At 37.1% G+C, this 27,622-nt stretch overlaps 1 protein-coding gene across 3 annotated transcripts in view; it reads left to right on the top strand.

The window, feature by feature from the left end:
• The window catches only part of RET (ret proto-oncogene), a 78,674-nt gene extending 52,704 nt beyond the window's left edge, over positions 1-25,970 (top strand). For 2 of the 3 annotated variants that reach the window (XM_027649588.1, XM_027649590.1), the window contains exons 8-20: positions 819-944; positions 1,795-1,905; positions 5,085-5,204; positions 6,764-7,020; positions 8,185-8,332; positions 11,566-11,673; positions 13,128-13,342; positions 13,434-13,556; positions 15,635-15,705; positions 19,404-19,541; positions 21,463-21,562; positions 22,869-23,016; positions 24,909-25,970. In XM_027649588.1, the coding sequence (XP_027505389.1) occupies positions 819-944; positions 1,795-1,905; positions 5,085-5,204; positions 6,764-7,020; positions 8,185-8,332; positions 11,566-11,673; positions 13,128-13,342; positions 13,434-13,556; positions 15,635-15,705; positions 19,404-19,541; positions 21,463-21,562; positions 22,869-23,016; positions 24,909-25,066 (1,823 nt within the window). In that variant the 3' untranslated portion in view covers positions 25,067-25,970. The remainder of the gene's footprint in view (positions 1-818; positions 945-1,794; positions 1,906-5,084; positions 5,205-6,763; positions 7,021-8,184; positions 8,333-11,565; positions 11,674-13,127; positions 13,343-13,433; positions 13,557-15,634; positions 15,706-19,403; positions 19,542-21,462; positions 21,563-22,868; positions 23,017-24,908) is intronic. The other variant, XM_027649589.1, reaches the window with a different exon arrangement.
• Positions 25,971-27,622: the final 1,652 nt, after the last annotated feature.

Here is a 27,622-nt window from a genome sequence, read left to right as displayed (position 1 = left end):
ATAAATAATTTTTCTCCCCCCTTCTCTCTCCAATGTTTTCTTTTCTTTTTTTTTTTATTTTTAAAAAGTTTTTTAACATTTTTGTAGCAATTGCACTGACATCACTTGACTGAAAAGTTCATAAGGGCAGTGTTATGACCCACCCTTAAGGGGAAGGAAGTTAGAAGTATTCTATAGCAGCCACAGCAGAAGAGCATTTCACTGGAAACATACTAATTTCTCTGCAAAGTATATTGCATTTTATGCAAAACCTTACAATTCTACCTGTTAATCACCTCCTGTCCCTTCTATCGTGTCAGAACTCCTATGGCAAGAGCAAATGGGTTGAAGAAAAAGAAACAAAAGATTGCAGTGGACCTGTGTTTTTGCAAAAGCCTTGTATTGTCTGAAAACATACATTTGCAGCTGATGCTCTTTGGGCTACTACCGTGTTAGCCCAAGAACTAAGTATTTTCTCTTAATTAAAAGTTCTGTATGAAGCTGTAAGTACTTGTGGTCTCCATTTTTCTGTTATTGGTATGTTAGTACGTGTCTACAGTTCTAGGCAGTGACAGAGTGCTGTCAAGCAGAGATAACCATGTCATTATGATCTTGCTGCTTATCTTTTATTTCATAGAAAAGAAACACCTGGACTTTTCTTTAATGGTTATCTAACTTTACTCATAGTTGGGTCAGTCAGTGTTCAGTCTTTCACTGCTTTCTTCATATTTCTTTCCTTCCTATCTATCCCCAAAACCAGAGTTTTCCTAATTTGAACTGACTTGCTTGTGTGTTCATCTCCTTTGTCCTGAACTTACAGTAAACATTTTTCCCAACAGTTTTAAAAAAAGAAGAGGACTGCCCTGACTCTTGTGCTATAAGTAAGCACCATGCTGAATGTGAAGAGTGTGGTGGCCTGGGAGTACTAACAGGAAAATGCCAGTGGAGACAAGGCAGTGGAAAAGGTACATTTAGGTTGTGTGAAATCAAACTTCTGTTTAGTTGTAATAGTGCATTTTACTTCTGTAGATATAAACTGATTTATACATGTTATAGTAAACTATGCAGAAGCTGGAGCTAAAAAGGTTAATGCCCATATGAAACACACACTAGGAAGGAAAATGTGATTGAGTTGGAATGGTCATCCTTGATCTTGACCCTATTGAACATGAAATGTAAATCACCAGGTAGTGAATTGAGGTTGCAGCAGTGTAACTGGAACAGGTGACCTATGGCAAGATGGCCTTTGTGACTGTGAATTGAGTTTGGAACATAACGCTGTGCCTCTGAGCAGGTACACCCCAGCAGAGAGTTGGTGAGCACAGAAGCAGTGTCTCAGTTTTCTGTGGTGTGTAGCACACATCTGGCAGGTGTCAGCACTCCTGACTCTTCCAGAACAATGCTTCTGCGTTGATGCTTTATCCCTTCAAAGTGCATAAGTATCACAAATTCTCTACCACCACTTGTAACCCTCATATTTGCATGTAAAATTGTGTAGAGACATCCTCAGTTGTGAAAGCTGATCTTCAGTCTCAAATTAATCAACTAGCTCTTTTTCTTCTGTTTGCTAAAGCAAACTGCAAGTGGCATGACCAAAGGGCTGAAAAAATAGCAAAAGCAGAACAGGTAGCAAAAAGTACTTCTTACAATTGCTTTTAGCTGTTGTCTTGCTTGTAACTTTAGCAGATACTTATATTTATAGATGTTTATTTTAAAACCTGTGCGTTAGAGTGTCAGTGTGGAGTGAGAAGGTGCAATAAACTTTCCTTCCAAGCCTTGTGGTATTTTTGCAGCTGTCTGTTTGTGTGTTGACAGGGATCACCACAAACTATTCCACGTGCACCCCGAGCATCAAGACTTGTCCAGATGGCATCTGTGATGTGGTGGAAAGCAAAGATCCAGCTGTATGCCCCCAGGACTGCACAAGTATGGAAATGTTTAGGATGGGCTTATCTGTGTCACTACTGATCTCTTCTCAAATTTCTCTTTCCTGATCCCAGATACTTTCACAAGCTCAGCATCTCTGCATTTGAATTATACAAGAGAGTTAATGTTATGGGGATTAATCTTGTCCTTTTTTAAACCAGGCAGGTAACACCTATTTGTTGACAGTGATGGAAGGATAAGGGTTTTTTTCCGTAATTCTCATTCTGCTCCCTGTTAAATCACAGGTAGTGTTTTCCAGTGGAGGCACTTGCTGGAAGAGGTTTTAGACACATTAATGCCCTACTTCCTAACTTAGGCACATTAATGCCCTACTTCCTAACTTAAGCACAGTATGGTAGGAACCGTGTCTATTTGAACTCCCAGCTAAATAAGAAGAAACAAATTTCAATCTGAAACAAATTTGTTTACAAAGGATCATAAGGGTAGACAAAGGGTAGAAAAACAGCGTAATGCTCTTGACCAATTTCCATCTTCTGTGAGATGATAATTTTTAAGTTGATGTTTTTATCCATCACTATCTAATTCAGGAATAAAGACATAGATATTTTTTGACTATTACTTCTGACTCTGACATCGTATACTCCAAGTTTCGTTTTTAAAACAGAGTCTTAGAGGAACTAGCATCTTCTTACAGGCTAGGACTTAATGTTCTTCCATAAAATGAATTACTAAAGAGACTTCTTTGTATTTCTAACATGCAAGAATGGGATTGTGTATTGTAAATTAGTGTTATTGCAAAGATAATTATTTCATTAGAGTGCATAAAAACAATCCTTAAAGTGCCAGAAATGCTTGAAGGAAATGGAGTAACTTCTCTAATCATCTGAAAAGAATTCTTTAATGGTAATAACCGCAATCAGTTTTAATTCTAAAAGTGGAAATATTTGTGCCAGAGGCTACAATGCTAAAACACATAATGTGCAACATATGCAGCATCAAATGTTTTGCTCAACAGAAGCCTGAAAGAAATATTGTCTTACTTGATAATAAGCAAGCAAGTAAGACAAGTTTTCAAGATGTTATGCATGCCCTTTAATGCCAGAGTTGAATAATTGTATACATGACTTGACACAATTCAGAACCTGGGTTGGTGCCCAAAAGCAGTGTACTTACATACAGAGAAATAAGTGTGTTCTGGGAGCTCAGAGGTGCAGGAGTACCATTTTATCAGCTTTTGCTGGCAGGGGACATTTCTTTGGGAATGGCAAGCAATAAATAGAAAGGCCCAGATGCATTGAGATCAAGGATGTTCTTTAAGTACAGACAGTTGTGACTTATTTTTGTAATTCATTTGTCGTTTTGATGGCCATGTACTTGAGTTCCAAAAGTGCTTTCTCACACGAACACTATGAATATTACATTCAAGGGCACTCAGCTGAAACTGTATCATGGCTGTGCCTATCAAATAGGGGCAACCTAATTGCATTCTGAGCAAGAGACTTTCTTGTAGTAAGTAACTGCTTCAGAGGTGGTTGCAGTGAGTGAATCTGGCTAAACAGTTGTAAATTAATTATCTTTGTAGGTTCCTCTGCACTTTGGCTTTCTGATGATGGAAAAATATAGTGCTCAGACCTATATACCTTGCTGCTTTCTTGTTTTTAGCAGTAGTCGTACATCCTCTTTGGTTTTGTCCAACAACTAGTATTTTTACGTTCTGAACTTCTGCAGTTTCTACATACTGTGGAATAGGGCCATGTTTTACTCTTTTTCCAAATGACTTTGAAGCAGGGAAAGCTATTTACCACTACAGGACAACTGATGATTTTAAACAGGAGTATGTGAAACATCACACAATCCAAAACAATAGTGACAATTCCTGGAATTTCCCTATCAGCAATGCTTTGGTGAAAATTAAGCTTTTTGGTCTCTGGAGTGTGTATAGGAAGTTCCATGTTTCTAATGTACACCTGCAGTGACAATGTGCTCCTTTCCCTGCTGTGTAAAACCCCTTTGTCTTCAAATCCTTTGCTCAAGAACAGCTTAAGTAGGACTGGCTCATTCCCTGCTTCCCCCTTCTTCCAGGTCCTCAAACATGAGCAAATAAACATAAATACATAACATTTTCTGAGGCTGAGGAAAACTTTATTTCATCACCTTGTCACGACAGAGAAAGTTGGCTAGGGAGCGGCAGGGAGCATAATCAAGACTTTTTGGGAACACTGAATCTTCTTTAAGTGTCAGCTCAGAGAGCAGTGACTCAGCAGAGTCTCTTCCAAAATTAACCAGCTGAGTTGCAGGCAGTTTAGTAGGTGTGGCCTCTTTAGAAGGACGGTCAAAATCTATTTTGCTTAAATACTCTCCTAAAAAAGGATGTTTACCTTCATGTTGGAAAAAATATTGTCCTTCTCTGTTCATTTTACAAGTCCCAAGAAATGGAAAAGAAATATTTGCTCTACTACTGCATTAGATGGGATGGAGGACAATGACCTGAAATAAAAAGAAGACTATATTGAAAAAACAACTTTTTAATCTTTTGAATACCTTCATGGTTTAGGCGATTTTTCTGAAAATCAGATAAGCTTCAGAATTTAACTGGTTTCTGTCTATACAATGGTGTTGGTGATTAAAGGAAGTTTATAGATGGAAAATGTCATAAGTAATGGTCATTTTTATAATATATACAGAAAAAATTTAGTTACTTGGAAGAGTTGCTGTTACTCTACATGAAAAACTCCTGTTTGAAATCAAGAGTATGAGTTTCTGTGCTTTTTCCTAATATTAAACAATGCATTTTTAGATAACGAAAGATCCATTTTTTAATCACTTAGACTTGGCCCTTACTCTTAGTGTTTTCACTACACTGTCTGGTGGCATTTTACAGAGGTGGTTAAGTATCATTATCTCCATTTGACAATGGAACAAATGATACCTAGAATATTATGCTGACTTTTCCAAGGTAAGAGGAAATTGGCATCAGAACCAGGAATGGAACTCAATAACTGCTAATGAGGACTAATGTTTAAACAGTCCAAGTCCCCCTGTTTCAGAATCTCAGAAATTTCAGAATTTAGTCTCCCCTCAGGAGTCCCTGTCATTACTGCTGCATTGTGCTGCCCTGTCAAATTCCAGATACTGGGATAAACCCATGGCAAACTCTGAGCCTTTTATTCCCCTTCAGCTACATGTAAGAATCTTAGCTTTTGTCTGTATTTGATTAGGTGGAAACATTATTGGTGGCCATGGGAAGGGTATTGGAAATCTTGGAATTAAGTCAGGACATGGAATTTGTTACTGCTTCCCAAGACAGAACTGTTATTGTGAGAAAGATGATATCAAAGGTAAGTCTAAACATTATCTGCTGTTGTCATAGTAATCTTTTTCTCTGTTTGTATCTACCATGTGTATATGTACAATGATCTACACTTGTGGGCTTGCTAATAAGCAATATCTTTGGTCAGAGACTGCTAATGTACAACTAGTTAAGAACTGTCACCTTGACATCTACTGTGGAGCCTGAAAAATTCCAGAGTGCTTATTTATAGCCTTGGCTAAAGATTCTTTTTTGTTCATTACCACATGACAAACAAGTCAGTAGTCCTTTGATTTCCAGCAGCATTTGCATTTCAGTGAGACTCACCTGATATTTGCAGAGGCCCCTAGGAGCATTAAAATAATGACTTCTATTACTTTTAAGTAATTCCGGCTTCCTAATAATTTCTGAAAATCTCGACTTCAAAATGTCAGAGATAGCCAGCACCCATGGTATTAAGAGGAGGAGTGGATTCCTTTTTTCATTGACCTTTGTTTAAATAGAAAAGCTTTGTGCAGTTGTTTGAAACAGATTGAAACAGATAATGGAATTTTTAAATTGTATTTATTATGGCTAATAATAAACATAACATGAAATATTTTGCAACTCTAAAACCAAATTATTTAGAATTTATATAGAAAGAGAAAAATTAAAATAGACATAAGAAAAAAGGGAAACGTAAAGCTTCTTCCTTCTTATTTCTTTTTGTTTAATCTTTTTTTTTTTTCCATTCTAGAAAGGTAGTGTGCTGTTTCCACTTATTGCTGAGGTACAGCATGCAGGTGTAGCTAATTATGTATCTGAAGTCAGTTAATCCTGACTGCAGATACAATAGTGCACAGGACATTATTTTGGATCTCACAGTTTCTTTGGGAAGTGACCCCCTAGGGATGCTGTCTGGGGGCACACAGACTTAAAGAAAGTTTCTAAAGTAAGACACTAAAAGTGCTTCTGCAGAAAGGGAAGTAGTAAATGGGGAAGAAAAAGCCTGCATGTTTCTTTAGCAGCAGATGCAGCATGAGGCAATGTTTTCAGAAACAATTACTTTGTAAAATACAAAGCAGAAATATCCTATGTCACCTTATAATCCAAAAGATGAAGAGAAATATTCTGTATTATGTAACAGTTGAAATAATTAATTATTTTTGTATTTGAAGAAGAGTTTATTTGATGGCTTAAAAGACTCTACCATAAACTCTACCTATGACTGAGCAAAATTCAGTCATAGGTATCCAGAGAGATAAGTGGTATCTGATATCAGAAGATATCAGCCTGGGTGTTAAAGAAGAGTGTCAGAGATAGCCAGTATCTATGAAGATGAGGAATATCAAGCTGGCTGTCCCTACATCAGCACAGGCAGTTAGGCAAACAATTCCTTGCTGGTGTCCAAAATAAAAAGAAATAGTAGTGCAATGGGCATATTTGCAACTTCTCAAATTTCTTTGAGAAATAGCTATTAAGGTTTTCCTTAGGTTATTAAATTATTTTGAGCTCTATTTCTGCCACACCTGTGTGTGTTATATGCCCTCCTAAATCAGAAGTAGGAGACCACAAGCAACGTTCTAAGAAGCTCTTCTTTGTCCACAGAGCAACTATGTGATGAAGTGTGCAAGACTGTGATAGCAGGGGCAGTGCTGCTGTCCTTCATCATTTCTGTGCTGCTTTCTTCCTATTTCATCCATCGTTACCACAAGAATTCTCCGAAGCCACCTATTGCCTCTGCAGAAATGACATTCCGGCGCCCAACCCAATCCTACCCCATCAGTTACTCCTCCAGTAATGTCCGACGGCCTTCTCTAGATTCCGTGGAGAACCAGGTGTCCGTAGACACCTTTAAAATACCAGTAAGCCTGATGTCATTTTGCATGCTGTTTTTTGATGTCAGTCTTGTTTATCCATGCAGAAAATGTTATAGAAATACCCAGCTCAAATAATGACATTGGAATTCACACGTACAAGCTGGGAACTGGAGATACTTAATGAGTATTTGGATAAACATTATAATTTATAAGGCCAATATCTTCTTCCTCTTCTGTTATGCTTTAACATATTGTAACACTTCACATCTAATTTAAGCTCATGTTTTTTCCTAATGTAACTGCATTTGATAGTAGTGTGGTTTTACTTTTAACATTGTCCAGTTAAATACTGATAATAGCAGCTTTGTACTCTGTGATAAGCCATAATACTACAACAAGGCTAAGTTTAAAACATAAAAAAAACCTTGCTGAGATCTCTTTCTGATTTTTGACACACAGATTGTGGATGTCAGTTGGTGTAGGAGTTTTACCCACATTTAAGGATTTTTGCCCAGTCATGCTATCGTACCTTTAACCTATTTTTTTCTTCATTGAATCCCGTACTACCCAGGGTGCCTGCCAGATGGTACATTTTCATGAACCAACATAGTAGAGAAACACTGACACTTTATGTGACATATGTGGCAACATTACGTCTGTTTGAATGTGAAATATTGAGGTCTTCACAGACCTTGTGCTCTGCTTTAATTGCTTGTTTGATTTCTGTATCTGTCATCATTTTGCAACCTTAAGGTTTAATAGTGTTAGTTTCATAAGAGAGGATAATTGTTTTTTTTCTGATGAATTCTTAAGGGAAAGCCTTATTCTGTGAGTAAAACTAACTTACTTCTTCACAAAGGTCATATATTCAGTTATTCTGAAAGCAAGCATTTAATCTGTATCACTTCATTTTTCATTTGTACCCTATTTCCCAGACCTGCAAATACAATCCATTATCCATAGACTAGATGTACAGCCTGTTTTAAAGGAGGTATTTTCAAGGTAATGGAAAAAACACTTGCAAAATACCTACATATTCATAAGGTTTTATAGGAATACACTGATACTGATAAAAAGAGCAAACAAAACTATACACTGAAGTGTTCTTATTCCTGAGGAATGGTCTTCTACTGAGCATTGATGCTTTGGGCATAGCTAGCCACTTCTTTTCCTTGCTTCATCTCATAGAGTTGCTTTTCTCTCCTGCAGGAAGATCCAAAGTGGGAAGTCCCTCGGAAGAACCTAGTTCTGGGCAAGACTCTTGGAGAAGGAGAATTTGGAAAGGTCGTCAAGGCAACAGCATTCCGACTCAAGGGAAGGGCTGGCTATACCACTGTGGCAGTGAAAATGTTAAAAGGTACATTCCCATCTGGATTTGAAATGAATTGCTAACTGTTTGTGGTAATCTCTGAATCGATTTTAAGAGGGGCCAGCATGATAGCAAAAGGTTGGCTAAAAACAACCAGTGTCACCACCTCTATTTCTTCCAGCATTCTGACAGATTTCTGACATATTCTGACAGATTTCTTACTTTAGGAGCTAGCATCACATTGATCCAAGTAACTAATTCTAAATCATAATGTGCAAGGAGCCTCTTGTCTTAACATAGCAAATGTATTTAATTTTGTTTGGCATTGATGGAAATATTGTGAGGCTTCGTTAAACTTTCTGATTTATTTTTCCCCTCTGTCCAGTTTTCTGGGCCAAAACTTTTCAAATAAATTGTGTTATAATCATGTGAAGAGACAGAACAGACCTAATAAGTCACTTTTCTGATTGAGAATTCCATCTAGTTTTATCCTTTCTGATCTGCTTTTCGATCATTAGGAGCTCTGCCAAACTGGCTTGAATAACCCAGTGCTGTCTCCTGCTGTCTTAGTTTTCCCTAAGACTTTAGAACTGGGAAAAACAAAGTATGCCTAGATAATGTTAAGATGATATGAGACCTTGAACTCAACCACTTCCTGCTGCTTATAAGTTAAAAGCGTGTCATTAGAGAAAAATGTTGTATTTATTACCATTTCTGTTATATTCAAACCACATCTACTGCTGCTTGAAAGATGCTGCATATCCCATCACTTTACCTAAGAAATAAATGCATTATGAAGTGCATGCCTTCATTCAAGAGGTTCAGTGGAGAATAGGTCACATGGAGGAAGTCTAGGAACTAAGATTTTTCAGAAGTAAAGACTAGTTAACTATTATTTGTAATACCTGTATGTCATTATCAGTAGAATAGTCATTATTTCATTTCATGTTTATTTGTGGACTTAGTGACAGTGCTTTTTCTAGCACATTTTCATCAGCAACCTGTGCCTGAGTTCAGATTCCAAGACATAGTGGTAAAAATGTTGCTTTTACTTGCAGATAATTTAACATTCAGTTTCCCCTAACTGTTATGAAGAAAAGAATTGACAGAATTGACAATGTGAAGGAGTAAAATTTTATTTTAAGCACCTTATTTTAATAAATTGATCTGACATTTAGAGTAATGCTTCAGGCTCTAATGAATCTCTCTGTAATGTAAATTAAACTGCTAATAGTCACCTGAAATTCTCTTTTACAGCTTCACACTGGAGAACATTTGTCATTCTGCAAATATTTATGTGTTATTATTGGTTTAACTTGACTGTTCACACATGACAATCAAAGTATAAGAACCATTGTATTAGCTTTCAGTGCCCTTTACAATGCTGTCATGAGATATAAAGGACAGTTATTTTGGATCAGGCCAACATCACCCATTGTTTCCCCATAACAGATGCAGAGCAGGTAATTTTTCCAAGCCAGGGACTATACCAGACTATGTCTGATCTTTAAAAGGCAATGGTAGGTGCACCAGGATGTTAATGGAGAAAGCTTCCTGCTTATTTTATAAAAGACAGCTCCTGCCCGAGCTATGTAGATGGGCACAATCTGTGGTTAAAAACAGACCAGGGTAGGACTCTCCCCTACTGTATCAACTTGGCATTATGTCCTGTGGAGGGAACAGGGAACAAAAAGCAAATAGCTGAGCCAAAATAGTCTTGGAGCTATGGATGGATGTTTAAAGGAACAGAGGGATAAATTTTTTTTTTACCCCATTATTCCCACTTTTCTCATATGAATTAAATCTGACATCCTGCCTGATATGAATGCCCTCATTACAATAAAATTAAAGCAGAAAACATCAACCAATATGTAAATACAAATTATTGGTAATTTGTGGAAAAAAAAAAGGGGGGGGGCTTAAAGCTTCAGGGCTGGATATCTCCATTTGAAGTTAGATTTTCCAGCAGATAAACAGGCATGGTGCATGGAGAATTTTGTTCTGTTCTGTGTGTTCATGTCACATTACTCCAGAACTAGAAAAATAGGACTTTTCTCACAGGTATTAAGTTGATGTTCTTAATTTTTGGTTTACATAAATACATATTTTTTTGTAGACCTCCTCAGTATTGAGAGACCATCTGATATTGTACTCTCTGGGGTAGAAGACTCTACTATGAGTGGAGATCCAGACTATAAGATAATATATGGTAGATACAAACATATGGTAGTGATGGAAACATATAGTACAATAGAATAAAAATTATTCTGATCAGAGCAAACTAGTTGCACATATATTTTAAATGCATATATAAATAAATCCTTTGATGCTTACAACCTTTATGGGAAAACATACAGCAAGCTACCAAAGAGCAGAAGCTGAACTTGTTTTTATTAGCCTTAAATAAGGATGAACCCATACTTGTCAAATGCCCAACTCACATACTTGTCAAATGCCCAGTGTCACACTGTAGAAACTATCCAGGCAGGTTCTGTGTGTCAGAGAGATTTAAGGTGAGGTAACAAAAGGGTTGACTCTGACCCACAGTGTCTTTATGACTAGGGATCTCCTTCAAGCCCCAGTGTGTCCAAACAGGAAACTTGTCAGTCTGAAGAATTTTGCAAAAAACCCCAAACACTTGAAAGGCTAAGAAAGCCTCTAGAGGCCATATGTTATCACATGATTCTCACTGTCTCTGCAATATGTGACCCAGTAAAGTCAGTCTGAAGTATACATTTAGCTTCTGAACTCTAAATCTGGATCTCTGTTAGTAGATTAGTGGATTTTTACTGTGTTGGAAAATGTATTTAGGAGGAGGAGGGCTTTATCCTGTCAGTTAACTGAGAGAGCCTTTTTTGGTTTGATCAATGTAAAATCTTGTCTTTCTTATGCTTCTGAAGCTTCGATTGCACTAATTCACCCTAAAAAGTTTCTCTAGAAAACTAGAAAAGGTCTGTAGTAATTTCATGGCATCTGCAACACATTACAGACTCTGGTCTCAATTCTTGCCCGACCACTTGTCCTGTAGTCATTTGTATCAGGGCAAAGTGATGACCAGAGCAGGTTACTACCAAGCCAGAACAGCAGCAATCGCTTTCACTTGGTTCTGATGTGAATGACTGCAGGACAGTAGACATGGGGAAATTCCTCTCCTGTGGAGAGTTTTCCAACCCCTTGCTAACTCCAGGATTGATGGTAGATGTCGTACTTCAAATGGTACATGGAGAACTCTTGAGTAATGCTTTCCTAATCACAACTGTGTGTTTGGTCACTTTCTGCAGAAAATGCTTCCCAAAGTGAGCTGCGAGATCTACTTTCGGAGTTCAACCTTTTGAAACAGGTGAACCATCCCCATGTCATCAAACTTTATGGAGCCTGCAGTCAAGATGGTAAATATTAGAAGCCTGTTATTAAGACAAAACCATCAAGCAAGGAAACAAAAACAGTTCATTGATGGGTTTGGACCACTGCTTAATAATTGCTGAGCACTCTTTAAATTTGCTGCTGGCTGAAAAAAATGAGGGATGTATAAGAAAAACAATGTTTGAAAGGAAGGAGAAATAGTATTCCAGTGTAACTAGGCATTCTTCAATGGTTTTCTTCAATTCACTGTTTGATTTTGAAGCTATTTTAAATTAACAAGTCTCCTATGAATTCTCTTCCAATCAATATATATTTTTGTTATCTTGATGCTCAGTAAATGTTTTCTAATATGGGTTATATTTCAAGTTTAATTGAATTTTCATTATTGTTGTTATTATTTATCCTAAAATAATGCAAAAAGACAACTACAGAATCCTTCTGTTAAAATATAGTTGGATTAATACTCAGTTTTCCTCCACTGTCATAAAACTATTATCTCCCTCTTACATAAAAGCCACAGTCATGGACAGATATATTTCAAGGGGGAAAATCTTCAGATATGTCTATTATAAACTGCCAATGAAGCAAATTTTGTTGTACATAGGAACTGCTCATTTTAAATGAAGTTGCACGGCAACATTCTCTTCCTTTTGCATCTGCAGTTGTGCAGCCTAAAATCACAGTATGGATTCTGCAACTCTGGGCAAAGGCCTGCCTTCTTTGCCACCCAATTCTGTTGCAAGTGGCACTTTTAGTTGTAGACAGAGATTGTTGTTCAGGAGTGAATCACCTCTGAGTCTTAGTAAGGTAATGAACCAGTGGGGTGGGTTATTTTTTTTTCTTTTCAGTACAATGTGTTTTTTCATCCCAAAGGAAGTGAAATTTTTCTGAGTCACAGGCTGTTAATAAATATCAAGTTAATTCATTAGTGTCTGAGGTGGGAGGGCTTTGATAGAGCAGACAAATGTATTTAGCATTAAGGCACTGAGTGGGTATTATTCATGTGGATAATGGGGAGAAATTAATGGATTGCAATGCCAGAATGTTTCTAAGTGCTCTCAAAAGGCACCTTAAATGCAGTGCCGGAATTAGCAGATGATTTGAGCTCAGTATCATAAGCTCAAGAAAAATATTTTTATTTTAATTTTTTTTAAAGTTTCTCTAAGTTAGGCTGTTTCACAGATCTGATTTGTAAGAAGGTAGTCTCTTTTTTTTTGGTCTCAAATTATCTAGATGAGGGAATATAGGCAGAAGCCAGCATTCTGCTTTGATTTAGGCTGAAACTCACTCACTTTGCATAGAGGATGTAAGCTAAAAATATTCTCATTCTCTGGCTGATTCAGTGCTTTTTACATAAAGGCCAGAGGTGTCTTGAGTCTCTGTTCAAAACAATGTGCTGACTAGAAGAAAATTTTTTGAAAAAAAACATAAAATGGTTATCTGTTAGTTGTTTATTTATCCATGTGTTTGTTTCTTTCAGGCCCACTGTATTTAATTGTGGAATACGCTAAATACGGCTCCTTGCGCAGTTTTCTCAGGGAAAGTCGAAAAGTAGGCCCAAGCTACGTGGGTGGCGATGGCAACAGAAATTCAAGTTATTTGGACAACCCTGATGAGCGAGCCCTGACAATGGGAGATCTGATCTCGTTTGCGTGGCAGATATCCCGCGGGATGCAGTACCTGGCAGAAATGAAGGTAGGGCAGTGTAACAGTGCTTGTGATAGACACGTTAGCACTTGGTTCCTCCACAAGAAGCATAAACACTGCTGTTGTTTCCTTCCAAAAGCTCGTGCATCGTGATTTAGCAGCCAGAAATGTGTTGGTGGCAGAAGGGCGCAAAATGAAGATTTCTGATTTTGGCCTCTCACGTGATGTATATGAAGAAGATTCGTATGTAAAGAGGAGCAAGGTACAGTGCACATTAAAAGCAGTACTGAAAATTATTAGCTAATCAAGAAAATTAATTTATACTGCAGCACTTGAGCATGGGTGAAAAAGATAATAGCTATTAACTTAAAATAATTCTCTATTTTAAAGAAATAAAAATGAAGATGAAGCAAAATCATGAACTCAATCATTGGGACAGAAATATATATATATATCTGTGTAAAAGATGTATCATATTTAAGTCACTGTTAGCTCTTCCACTCCTCATTTATCAAGTCCTCTCATTCCACTCCTTATTTATCCAGTTCCTCATCACACTATGTGAAAACACAAACAAAACCACACATCTTTTTGTCTTTATCTCTTCCTATTTATAATTAAAAATATAAACAAAAAATCTCAAGGAGTTGAAAAAAGCATAGTCAATTTATATAAAGATCCTAATATTAGGAATGATCACTTCTGTGCAGAAGACCTGAAGCAAAGCCCTTCCAAATGTATGAAAGATGCCAAATATTAATCAAAATTTTACATCACAGGTCAGGAGCTCATGATATCTGCCAGAGGTTATTTAAAGTAGTTGTGTTTTTCCTCCCAGAGTAGATTATTGTTGGGTGCCTAGATAAAGTTCTGCCTTCTCACAGTGCTCATGGCAGTAGACAGCATATGGTAACCTTTCACCTGTAGGAATGTGAAAGGAAATTTGATGGAAAGACAAGTTGTTATGTCACTACTTTGCTGCAAAAGAAACACTTGAGCATTATAACTTTGAGACTAAGAAGATAAGGCTTGCCATTTAATTATTCTTTTGAAAGCTACTGTCCAATAGAGCAGTTTTCATCCACCTGTCTCTGACATCAGAATTTCCACAAGTCAGTCCCAGGCTAGACTGTGATCTTCATGAACACAACTTTCTATTGACTTTATCAGATGAGCATTGTTGGTTAGTTCCCTCTCTGACCTAATGTGAAAGTGTTGCATGTAAATTTTTGCATGTTGCACAGAATTTTTACATGTAAAAATGTTAGAATTTTATGAAAAGATTTCCATAAATACCATGCATTTTTAGTTTAGCTTTCCCTGTTTTTTCAGGCCAGTTTGTGTGAATGTTTCATAAGTCAAAACAAGCTGAGAAGAAAAAAAAAACTTTTAGAAGACATGGTCTTATGTAAAAGGGTTTTAGCGTGTTTGTTTAGCTGTTTTCTGATATGTTTTTACACTGATCTGTACCAGTTACTCTGTATTTTAAGAATGATGCATTCACATAAAGGCATTTAGGCAGTTTCATTTCACTTGGTGGGCCATGATATACTGAATGGATATTTTCTCTTTACTTCTGAGACACTTCTTGCCTGTAGTATTATTCAGAGCCTAGCAAGCATCTGTCTGCTTGGATGGGGAGACAGGGAAAATAAAAAATTGAGAGGAAGGCAGAAGGATAAGTTTCAAATCCTACTGAAACAGGTTTTGCATAGATATATATGAATTTCATGGGAATGAAATGCTAGTCATATTGCAAAGGTTATGAAACATCTTGAAATTTTGCAAACCTAGATTTTCATGAATATCTGGGGCGGATTTCTCAGATTTTCTCAGTGAATTTCTACCAGTGAAAAGTAGCAATATGTAGATTCCATTTAGAAACTAGTAACCAAATACGACTGTCCAGGTTCAGTTCTGAAACCAAAGGTATCTGGGTGCTTCCATTTATGCATCATCCCTTATATAAATGAGATAGCTCTTTCTCTTTAACCATCATTCCCCATCATTTTTGCATTTGGAAGTTCTTTGTTAAGAGGAGAGTTGAGTTTATCTGACTTAAAACTGGTGACCACCTGCAAAAAAACCCACACCACCTTCTTGCACATAATTAGATTGCTGAGTGTGTGAAACGAAATGAATGAGTCATTTTAAAATTGTCATCTTACAATTGTCCTCACTATTTTTCTTATGAAATGCCAAATCATCAAGTCCATTGAAAAATGCTATAGTATGGATAGAGTATCTTTTATCATTTTGAAGATAAATACCTTTTTTTTTTTTCATTAGGAAACTTAATTTTCTGACCAGTAATTGCATTGTTGCTTTTTTACCTCCTAGGGTCGAATACCTGTGAAATGGATGGCCATAGAGTCCCTATTTGACCATATCTATACAACACAAAGTGATGTGTAAGTGTAAATCCTTGCATACTTTCTGGTTTCTGTACTTGTTTAAGGATATGAGGGAGGAAGCACAACAAGGTACATAGGAGCCAGACTGGTTCCTCTTGCAAAGAAAGATGAAAAACACAGTTTGGATGGCACCATCAACTGGCAATGATACATAAGATTTTTGCTGTTGAATTAAATATGAATAAAAGATTATCAGAGGTATTTATGTACATAATTCCTGTTGAAATCAACAAGGGTTGGATGTGTCCATCTGACACGATTGCCTTTGAATTTATAAACACAAATGATTTGTCTTAGCTAAAGGTAATAGCTGTACCTGAACTTCTCAGTTCTGTTCATCACATGTCTGTAACACTTACTGGCAGGTGAGAGATGGATTGGAAGAAGGGAAGAAGAATTTAATGCCTGACCTCACTCCTATTGGAATCAATGACAAAACTCCAATTAATTTTAATGACAGTCAGTTCAGACCTTAGGGGAATGGTCCAGTTCCAGTACCAAGATACAAGTTCATTTGCGTGATTAGGGAAATAGAGACCTTGAAGATGGATATGCTGTTATCTCCACCTGTGATGATGAGATGACAAAACAACCACAGCTAAGCTGTTTTCACATTAAGATCAGATACTTGCATTTCTTTCTCTTTGGGGTGAATGATGCTTGTGATTTCACCAGGTAGACACTGAGTATTATTTATTTAGGAGAAAAACCCCTAAAGGACTGTAAAAGCAGCAGTACTTATGCCTGATTTTCTGCTAGGTAGCATTTTGATACCTTTCACGTTTCCCTTGAAAGAGAGGGCATGACTAAAGTAATGTTTTCATTACACTCAGATGGAGTAAAATATACCAATTTCAGTGGCATTGCACTTTGAGGGGAAAAACACTTTGATAATAGCAAATGTCCAACCAAATAAGCACCTTTTGATTTGCACTTCTAAAATAATTACATTTATTTTTTACTCTTTTCTCTGCAGTAGTGAAATAAAGTATTTTGCATGCCTTGGAAATTCCTTACAAAATGAATTTCCAAAATATTTTCCTTTATTTAGTTTCAGTTGGAGTAAGAAAAGAAAAAAAGATTGGGGTAGTTCTTGAGAGAATGTCACATCTACTTAGATCCACTTCCAGATGTTTCTGGGTCTCTTTTTGTCCTCCTCAGAGCATCCATTGTTCTGACTTGCTTCTTTAAATCTACTTTTCTCAGAGAATTGTTAAAATTCCTTTAAAAACTTCTTAGCATATTTTTAATTTCTTCATTTTCTTCAAAACAGTTTTGTCACTATGGTTTGGGGCCAGAACAGATTGTGTTGTCATGTAACTGCCTCTTCTTTGATTGCTGATTGATCTTCTGGATCCAGTATCATTCCTCCCCATTTGTTTTCCTGACGGGCTGTTATTAAGTAAGCCCAGGAGCCTGTTTCTTGTACAACAACACGCAGAGATTGCCTGGCTGGCATCAGGCAAGCTCAGAGCCCTGGGTGACACAACACACTGGTGCTCTGTGGCTTTCCTGCTTCCCAGGTCTGGGATAGTGTCTCCTGTAATGCTGTGCTGATTTACCAGCTTTCTTGGAGATGCATCAGGCATTCTAAAGAGAGCACTGCCTTGTGTTTTGTGGATCTGCTTCAGTACAAGGGCGTAAAGGCACTAAATATCTGCACGTGCTTACACGGTGCCTTTGACTCACTTCGTGGGGTCACCTTCACTGTGTCATTATACATCAAATAATCTAAGAGTGCTGTACAGCAGCTCCTAATTTAGCCAAGTTCCTACAGAGCAGAACCAAGGCCACGCAGAGTTGCAATCCAAATCTTCTCCAGCACTGGATTCCACGGATGCCAGTTCAACAGCAGCAGACTGATCAATGAAGTACTTTTTTTGCAGCATTGATTGTTATTTTTTTAGATAATTGCACTCACTGAAAATATTGTTTTATGGATATTCTTTGTTGTTTGTGGTGATGCAGTTATATTTTTAGGTGAACATATTAGTCATCAACCATTCCAATATGCTCTTTTTTCTGATATTTTGTGTTTCTATTTTCCAGCTTTCTAAAGCTGTTCTGTATAGTTAGTGGTTAGCAAAGCTTAATAGCAGTACCACTTGCCAGCATTTACAAAAATCCCATTTTTGCTTCAGAGGTTGATGACATCAGTGGAAAGCAAGCATACTGTCTTCTTCTTCACATACTTTTCTTTTCTGCCTTCTTCTGATCATATTTTTATTCATCAATAAACATAACATAGAGGAAAATCTTTCATCCTTCATTTGTCCTCCCATAGTATTTAATTTGTATAATAATTTTGAAGTATTGCAGCATTCTATAGCATTCTATTCTAATACATCCATTTACTAAACAACTTTAATTAAGAAATTATTCATCTGATCTCTCCTTCCATAATTCTGTAAAATTCCTCTTAAGCAGAAGTGGATTTTAAAAATAAAGCCTGCCATGCTCCAAAGTTTATTTGAATTAATCATGGACAGAATTATAACCTGATGGCAGAGCATAATTGGCTTCAAAAAGGGTATGAGGAGAAATATTAATAAAGTATATGAAAATGCTATAAATATTCATAAGCTTTCAAGAATGTGCAGAGAGATTAAAAATTAATTCAATGAATGGCATTAGGGAGAAGAATGGCAGCATACCACTTAAGACTGTGTGAGAGTCACTTTGGCTTCTCTGATCATTTTGGAAGTTTTATTGCTGTACTTTTGGGCTTACCATTGTTCTTCAGAATGTGAGAAGAGCAGGTGGAATGTAGTCAGACAGGAGGTGAGGTATTTGGCTAACATTTTGAGATGGAATTTTCATAGGGAATTAGATACCCCTGTTTGGTTTGGCAGTAGGTGTGTAACACTTCCTAAAATTTTCTTAAAAGTAGAATTTATAGAGAAATTACCAAAGCTAACATTTTTTCATAAATTGTATGCAATTTTGCTTCCAGATGAATCCTACTGAGCATTCCCTTTGCGTGAAAAAGTGTTGGCTAGTTTCCTTCATTTTGAACATCCAGATTTTGTCAATTCTGTCAGTTGAGCAGATTCAATGTAATTTGTAGCTTCTTTGTCTCTCAAAAAAACCTTTCACTAAGGAAAGGGAAGTATTTTTGCCTCTCTTCTCCTGGCCCGCCCTCCAAAAATGGATTAATTCTTCTAAATACTTCCAACCTATTGCACAAGGTCTTTTTGTTTGAGCTCCTCAGTAAAGCACATTTATAAATTCACCGTTTCTTCTGTTCATTATAGAAAATAGTTTCTTCTGTTCTATGTCAAACTTCATTTTAGGCATTTGGTATTTCCAGAATAAATTCTTTCCTCTTCATTCATTAACTCTAAGAAGAAAATTAAGTCCTGAATCACTGAAATGACCCAACAGACCAGCTGATATGGGCTGGGCCACCATGGGAAGGACTTTCTGCTGTCTAGAGAAGATGGGCCTTCCCAGGATATAGTTAGCTTTTGTCAATGGATAAAAGAGGGGTTTCCATTTTCTCTGCTGTTTTGGTTGCTAAACTGTTCAATGAACAGTATTTGGGAACAAGGATGGTCCTATTTGCATCTGTACAGCCCTTCTGGCTTGGCAGTGTCTTGAATTTTGTTGGGTTCTGAAAACAGTAGAAAGAGGTTTGTTGTGTGAATGCCACACTAAGCTTATGAAACTCACCAAACTCATTTTGTCTTTTTCAGGTGGTCATTTGGAGTTCTGCTATGGGAGATTGTTACTTTGGGAGGCAATCCCTACCCAGGTATTGCTCCTGAAAGACTCTTTAACCTCCTAAAAACAGGCTATAGAATGGAGAGACCAGAAAACTGCAGTGAAGAAATGTAAGTAGCTCTTTATCTGATTAGATTCATAAAACATCTTGTTAATAAATGCACTTTAAAAAAAAAGTTTAAATAAATACCATATAAATATATATCTCAGAGATACAGTCAAAATATGTAGTGCTTAAAAGAATGTCATGAAATTAGTGAACAGTAAAGTGATGGAAAAAAATTGCCAACAAAATCCTTACAGCTACATCCAAAAATATTTGTAGGATATTGAATAACATGCTTGCCAAACAACTAAAAGAGTTTGAACATTTAAAACTTTTGAGGGTGGGGGAAGGAGGAAAATTTCAGAAAACACAGTGGTAGGTGAAATATTCAAGAAATTACCTTTGTACTTTCCTGCAAATGAGACAGATGTTCCATCCACAGTCATTCTCTATTAGCTGTCCTGGCATTACAAAGGAGAAATGATACCTTGACACAGAAATCTACACTCTAGAAGATATAAAATTTCTGTGACTTGGTAAGCCCATGGCAATTTCTTTCCTATTTGGAGACAGTTCATAATTTGTTGGCTGATTTATTAAAACACTCTCAATATGTAATATATTCTGTCTGTGGTCTTCCATTTGGAGATGAGGCATGATTTCTGTTCAGCCTGCAAATCTGGTCATGGTCGTGGTTTTTTTGAAAGTTACCAGGCTGTAATCACTGTGACCACTCTTTTGACTGATTTTCAATTGGAAGGATGCTTTGGCCACATCTGGGCTGAGAAAATACAGTATAAATAATAAATCTTTTTTTTTTTTTTTTAATACACGGAGAAAAAACATTAAGCATTTATGAATTTAGGGCAGTGTAGAAGTTTACAAGTGTGATTAGCAGGTATCCTCTAGGAAATGTGTAATATTTAATTTTTTCTTTGTTTCATCTCACCAGGGAATAAGACCTCAGTCTTCAAACATGTTATATCATTGATAATTATTAGGTTAGGCGAGCTGACCGTCTCTGTGTTTCATTTTCTTATTCAAGCCACATCATGGTTTTCTGATTTTTTTCAAATTTTTCTGTTTTACTCAAAAAATTTTCTGACAGCCTTTGAAAGCCCACTTTAAGAAGTATTTTTCTTAACTTGCATTCTCTGCTTTACCCAGTCAAGCAAGAGAGATCATGGATGAAAGCAAAAAATGCAATGCTTTTCAATATGTTGCTCTATTTCTCGTAGCCAACTGTTTCACAATTAGAGCATTTACGTGACAAGATCACTTAGTCCTGAAAACACGTGAGCTAGAAAAACAATGTGAACAGCACAGGCTGGAGAGTTACACTTCAGAACTTGGCCAATGTTTGTCTGATAGTCACTCAACTATAAAACTTTAATTCTGTTCCCTTTCCTTTTCACACTGTATGCCATAGAAGGCAGTTAAAGACAGAATAAAACCAGATGTAACCAAATAACAATAATAGAAGAAATCAAAAGAAAATTAGTTTGTGCAAATAGTCTTAGGTTAGACTTCACTTTGAAGAAAAGTTTACATAAACCTTTAAGAATTTAAGCAAATGAAGAACAAATTTCTACTTTCTGGTATAACAGCAGAGTTTTTCAGGTTGATGTACAAATTTCTTTGGTGTCATATGCAAACAAAATTAAATTAAATCTGGCCTGCTGCCTACACATGAGGTGGTCCCTTGAGAAACTGAAAACAGAGAAAGAAACCTAAGACTACAGTCCTTCAAGGACAGCCAAGTGCATCATTATTTAAACTCATAAAGACTCATGGAAATAAAAGCCCATTGTTGTGAATGTCAGTTGTTAATTTAAGGGAACATTTAACAAAACACAGCAGAGATTGATGTACTTGGGGATGGCCTTCATGCCACAGTTCAGCTTCAGTACAATAAATTATTTGAGCAGAAGCACAACCCACTTCTAACAATTTTGGATTTTTTTCCACCTTGTGGCGGGTCACAGGTACAACCTCATGTTGCGCTGCTGGAAGCAAGAACCTGATAAAAGACCAACATTTACTGAGATCAGCAAGGAACTAGAGAAAATGATGGTGAAGAGTAGGGTAAGTGTGGAAAGCATGAATTTTGAAAGTTTTTGGGATCATCTGAGTTTGAATGTACAGAAAAAATTATTTTTATTTTAAAGCAAAGTAATTTATTTTTCATCAAATCTTGGAGCATTTACATATCTAGTTTCTTGAAGCATTTCATGCAGTCAGAGAACTGAAAGCTGTATGATCCCACCATTCTAAGTTATTAATTTAGAACTATTATAATCCTGTATAGAGTTTCTTTAAATGAATGGATACTGAGGTCTAAAAATAAGTCCAAGTTGCATGTATTTATAAAATGTATACATATCTACTTGCACATAAAACTTAATTTTTTTTCCATCTAATAATCATGCTCTATGCAAAAAAAGCTAATAAACAAGTGGGAATGATTGGGTTCAGAATGTGAATGTAAAAATAAGTTCTAAATTGAAAATGGCAAAGTGGAAGGTCCAGGCTGTACATTAAATCACTCTGATTTATCAACCACTAACTTATAGTTTCTGAGAATCTGTGTGCAAAAGATATGCATGTCCACTGACAGACTTGTAACACAGAAGCTGGCAAGTTTTCTGAAATGATCATCATAATTAAAACAAAACCAATCCAAAATAGAACTTGACAAATTAGTCATTTTTCTTCTTGCCTTTCTAAGCGACAAATTCTGAAGATTTTTTTCCCTCATAAAATTGCGTAACTTCATCTTTTAAAGTTCAATTTCAGTAAATTTCCAAAGGAAAAGCCATTGTGAAAGCAAACACTACATTTTAGATTATTTGAAAATGCTTCATGTTTCTTTTTTTGCATCAAAGCAATTTGGCAGCATAGATGAAAACCAACGAATTCTTACAGTTGACCTAAATATTTACTTTTAGAACAGCATCAAAAGCTTTATTTGACAATATTTTCTTGTTATATAATAGATTTTTTAAAATAATTATGAGATCTGAGTACCTTCTCCTTTAAGCATGCATATGTATCTACATATATATATTTCAGGCATACATATGTATCAGGCATACCAGAAACTGAGAAAAAGAGAAATCAAAGAAATCAGCACAGCCCTTCAATTTTTTGGGTATTTTCCTGATGTGCAGAATGAAGTAGGGGAAGTATTAATGTGTCTCTAGCATGTCCAGTGTCCAGGCAAACCAGATGCTTCCAAAGATGCTGTGGTGCCAGAGGTTCTAGCAAAAGCCAAATGCAGTGGGGTCTGTAGTTCCTTGTTGTAAAGAAAGCAAATGCACATTTAGCCCTTATACCCAAACAGCAACACTGCCACATACATTAACCAGCTTTTTCTGTATTCACTTCTTAGGACTACTTAGATCTTGCGGCTTCCACACCTTCTGATTCCTTACTTTACGATGACGGGCTCTCAGAAGAGGAGACACCTCTCGTGGACTGTAATAATGCTCCCCTCCCTCGAACCCTCCCTTCCACATGGATTGAAAACAAACTCTATGGTAGAATTTCACATGCATTTACTAGATTCTAGCAACACACACAAAAAAAATTGATTTTTCTTCTGCACTGTTCTCAGACTCTGTAACCCCATTACAGTGTTTCTTGTCCGAATGAAGCCAATCAAAATTTGCTTGGAAGCTTCTTTTGGGTTTTTTTGTTTGTTTGTTTTTTCTTTTGGTAAATGTCAAAGTTTGCATCAGGATCATCCTTTAGTCATTTTGCAGCTGTGTTTAAAATAAACATTTTTAAAAGGATGTGAAAATAAGTAAAATGACTAGATATCATACAGTGAAAGAAAAAAAAAAGATCAGGGAAGTATTCTCAGGGGAAATATAAAATGCTAATGAGTATCTAATTCAACTATCCTGTTGGGGGAGGCTAGAACATTTAAAATATGTTAGATTCTGCACCTCTAATTTAAGCAATAGACTTTTTTTTTAAATACTGTTTTTTGCCATAACTCAATGATAGGACCCATCTGCAATATTTTTCATTTATTAAGAAGGATTTCTAAATTTCAGCTGCTGTTAATACATTCTCGATCCATAAGCTGAAATGTATTTAATGTATCATAGGATGAAAACAGATTATTATATACAGAAGGTAGACATACTGTATATAAATATTATATGCAGACTAAATTGACATGTAAATTCCTTTGAAAATGTAATTAACAATGGGCATTTTGAAACTACATTCAGCTGTTTTCACGTCCTTTGATTTGTTATGAACATGTTATTACTAAACCTTGACTGAATGATGTAGCAAGTGTTTTTAAAAAGAACATATGCTTTCATATTGTGATGGTGAGATGGACAGTAAAAATGGTTCTTGCCAAAACTCCTACATTTTGTCTCCTGATTAAATATTCTACATGGTTTTAGATATTTACGAACATCACAGATACTTTTTTCATTCTTCAAGCAGTACGACTTTTAAAAAGTTGGATCTTTTAGTTTAAAAGTTGCCATTAATACATGGCTTTGGGTCTATTTTTGATCTATACCTTAGCTATTATTTTCTTCATTAGGTTTCCCCAGCTCACATTGACTTTGGGGCACTTAGTGGTCAGATTGTTAAAAGAATGAAGTAGCAGGAAAAGCTGCCATGAGGTTGATGGCAGATGCTGCATGCTTAATAAGCAACAAAATCAGTTTTCTGTTTTTTAAAATCTCAAGCCTGGTACGGTTCTGTGCTTGTACAGCTGAATCAACATGGTGCTGAGCACTCTGTGTGTCCATTTTGGTAATTGCTTGTGCCTGAACTGAGAAATAGTTTCTAGACTCAATGCAAATAATTACAAGCCTAAAATAGACGTTTAAATGCTGAATCAAGACAAGAGTGCTCAAGACTTTGTTGGACTTTACTCAGTTGTGCTCCTGGGATTTCCTGAAATTAAGCAGGGGATCCCTGGTGAGGGTGTGAGAGTGTCCCCAGAACCTCACTGAAGCCAAAGGAAAGGCGCCCATTTAAGTAAATGGAAATAACTCTCAGTCATTGGAATGGACTTTGGATCCTGTCCCAAATAGGTTTATTAATTATTGAAGCATTTCCTGTACAGCAAAGCAATACATTGCTATGATTGTTAAAAAATAAAATTGTGGAAAGTTGGAGGCTCATGAGAAGAACAATTCTTAGCTTTTTATTATGCACGTGTGCAATGTATGCACACAATTTTTTATTGAGTAAGCACTTTAATTTTTCCAGGGTTTTTGCCTACATCTGAATTTGTGCTTCAGGGATTTCAAAACATCATTTATATTAATTGATTTGGGACAAAATCCAGTGGACTGGCTTAAAATATTAAAGGGAGTTTTGCCAAGGGCCTTACTGTCTGCACATGAAGTTATGGTTCTTCAGTGCAGAAAAAATTATCTGTTTTCATTTTTAGGCATGTCATACCCGAACTGGCCTGAGGAGAGCCCCGTTCCACTCACAAGATTCGATGGCACTAACTCTGTGTTTTCAAGATATGCAAATGATAGTGTATATGCTAACTGGATGGTTTCACACTCAGCGGCAAAATTTATGGACAAGTTTGATAGCTAAAATTTTCTTTGTGAAAGGTAAAGGACTCCTGAGGAGAACAAAGAGGCAAAGAGTGGGAAGTCCATTGGCTCGTTCTTTGTACAGTCAACAACTAACTTTTAAATTGGCAAACCCTTTTATTGGTAGTTTTTAAAATATGTTATTCATGCTGAAGACTATAACTTGTACTTTCCCCTTTCAGAAAACATATCAAACTGGATAAAAGTCGTAGTTCCAGTACTTCTTTCTGGATTGCCATTTTGCCTGTGGTTCCATTTGGCAACTTCTTACTGCAAATGGCCTTGCACTTCATCCTCGATGTATTTAGACTAACCATCCTGTGTTACAGTTTTCTTGGATGGTAAAATGTACTTGAACTGCTACTTTTATAGTGGCTGTTAGAATATGACCACTTGATCTAAGCAGGAAGCACAAACAATATATGGAAAGGAGGGGGGAAACAGGCTCTGAAATTACTGAGCTTGCTATCAAATGACAAGTGTTACAATGATGTTGGCAGTAATGAAGCCTGTATCTTGGTTTGGAAGCAAACATTAAGTAACTCAATAGAGGACTTGAGATTCAACATTTGAAGTCTTGTAAAATGTATTGTCTTGTCTTAATGAGAAGAGAACTTGTTTTATTAGTCTTAACTTCTCTTACCTTTAGCACAATGGAGATAAATTTGATACAAGATAAGTTGTATAGACTGATGGCAATCAAGAGTGTTCATCTGACACAATTTACTTTCCATCACCTACATGTTAGTAATGTTAAAAAATACAATCTTGTACAATCATAATTTCTCTTATAAGTTAAAAATAGGCTATACAGTCTTTTCAGACTGGATTCATAGAACTGAATAGTAGCATCATGGAATGGTTTGGGTTGGAAAGAAACTTAGAGATCATCTAGTTCCACATCCCACCCCCCACACACACACTGTGGGCAGGGACACCTTCCACTAAACCAGGTTGCTCAAAGCCCCATCCAACCTGGCCTTGAATGCTTCCAGGGATGGGGCATCCACAATTTCTCTCTCTCTGCACAACCTGTTCCAGTGCCTCACCACCCTCACAGTAAAGAATTTCTCCCCAATACCTAATTTAAACCTGCCCTCTTTAAAGCCAATCCCCTGTCCTATCACTACATGCCCTTGTAAAAACTCCTTTCTAGCTACCCTGTAGGCTCCCTTCAGGTACTGGAAGGCTGCTCTAAGGTCTCCCTGAAACCTTCTCTTCTGCAAGGCTGAACAGCCTGAACTCTCTCAGCCTGTCTTTACAGGAGAGGTGCTCAACCCTCTGATCATCTTTGTGACCTTCCACTGGACTCACTCCAACAGGTCCACCTTCTTATGTTGGGGACCCCAGAGCTGGATGCAGTATTCCAGGTGGGGTCTCACAAGATTAGAGTAGAGGGCCAGAATCACCTTCCTTGACTTTCTGACCACGACGCGCAGCCCAGGACACGTTTAGTTTGTTGGGCTGTGAGAACATGTTGCCCAGTCGTGTTGAGCTTCTCATCAATCAAGACCCCCAAGTCCTTTTCCCCATGGCTGCTCTCAATCCATTCTCTGCCCAACTTGTATTTGGGATTGCCCTGACCCAGGTGCAGGATCTTGTCTTGGCCTTGTTGAACTTCATAAGGTTGCACTGGCCCAGCTCTCAAGCCTGGTAAGGTCCCTATGGATGGCATCTCTTCCCTCCAGTGTGTCGAGTGCACCACACAGCTTGGTGTGGTTGAAAAACGTGCAGAGGGTGCTCTGATCCGACTGTTCATGTTACCAACAAAGATCTTAAATAGCACCTGTCCCAGTACTGACCTCTGAGGAATGCGACTCTTCAGTGGTTCTCCTCTTGGACATCAAGCTGTTGACAACAACTCAATGGTCACTGAGTGTGACCATTCAGTCAATTCCTTATCCACCGTGTGGTGCATCCAGCAAATCCATGCCTCTCTGTTTTCAAGATAAGGATGTCATGCAAGACGTTGTCAAATGCTCTGCACAAGTCCAGGTAGATGCTGTTAGTTGCTCTTCCCTTTTCCACCAGTGCTGTAATCCTGTCACAGAAGGATATTTGTTGGGTTTGCCCTTAGTGACACCATGTTGGCTGTCACCAATCACGTCCTTATTCTCAAAATTTTCTCATCAGGTTCCATGGATTTGTGTGCCTTCAGGTTCCTTAGATGGTCTCAAACCTGATCATCTATGGTGGGTAGTTCTTTATTCTCACAGTCCCTGCCTTTGCCTTCTCAGTGGAGTGACTTGGGCCCCAGTGGCTGGAGCACTTGCTGGTGACAACTGAGGCAAAAATGTCATTGAGTACCTCAGATTTCTCCATGTCCCAGATAACCAAGTCTCCCAGTTCCTTCTGGACTGGGCTCATATTTTCACTGATGTACCTGTAGAAGCTTTTCTTGTTGCCCTTGATGTCCCTGGCCAAACTTAATTCTGTCAGAGCTTTAGCTTTCCTAACTGCTTGGACAATTTCTCTGTATTTCTTCCAGGCTATCTGTCCTTGTTTTCACCCTCTGTAGGCTTTGCTTTTTTGTTTGAGTTTGTCCAGGAACTCCTTG

This window comes from Corapipo altera, unplaced genomic scaffold (assembly GCF_003945725.1).
Source record: "Corapipo altera isolate COAL_440 unplaced genomic scaffold, ASM394572v1 53, whole genome shotgun sequence".
Classification (NCBI taxonomy): Eukaryota; Metazoa; Chordata; class Aves; order Passeriformes; family Pipridae; genus Corapipo; species Corapipo altera.
Note: the sequence above shows the minus strand (reverse complement) of the source record. Positions and strands in the feature narration are given on the sequence as shown.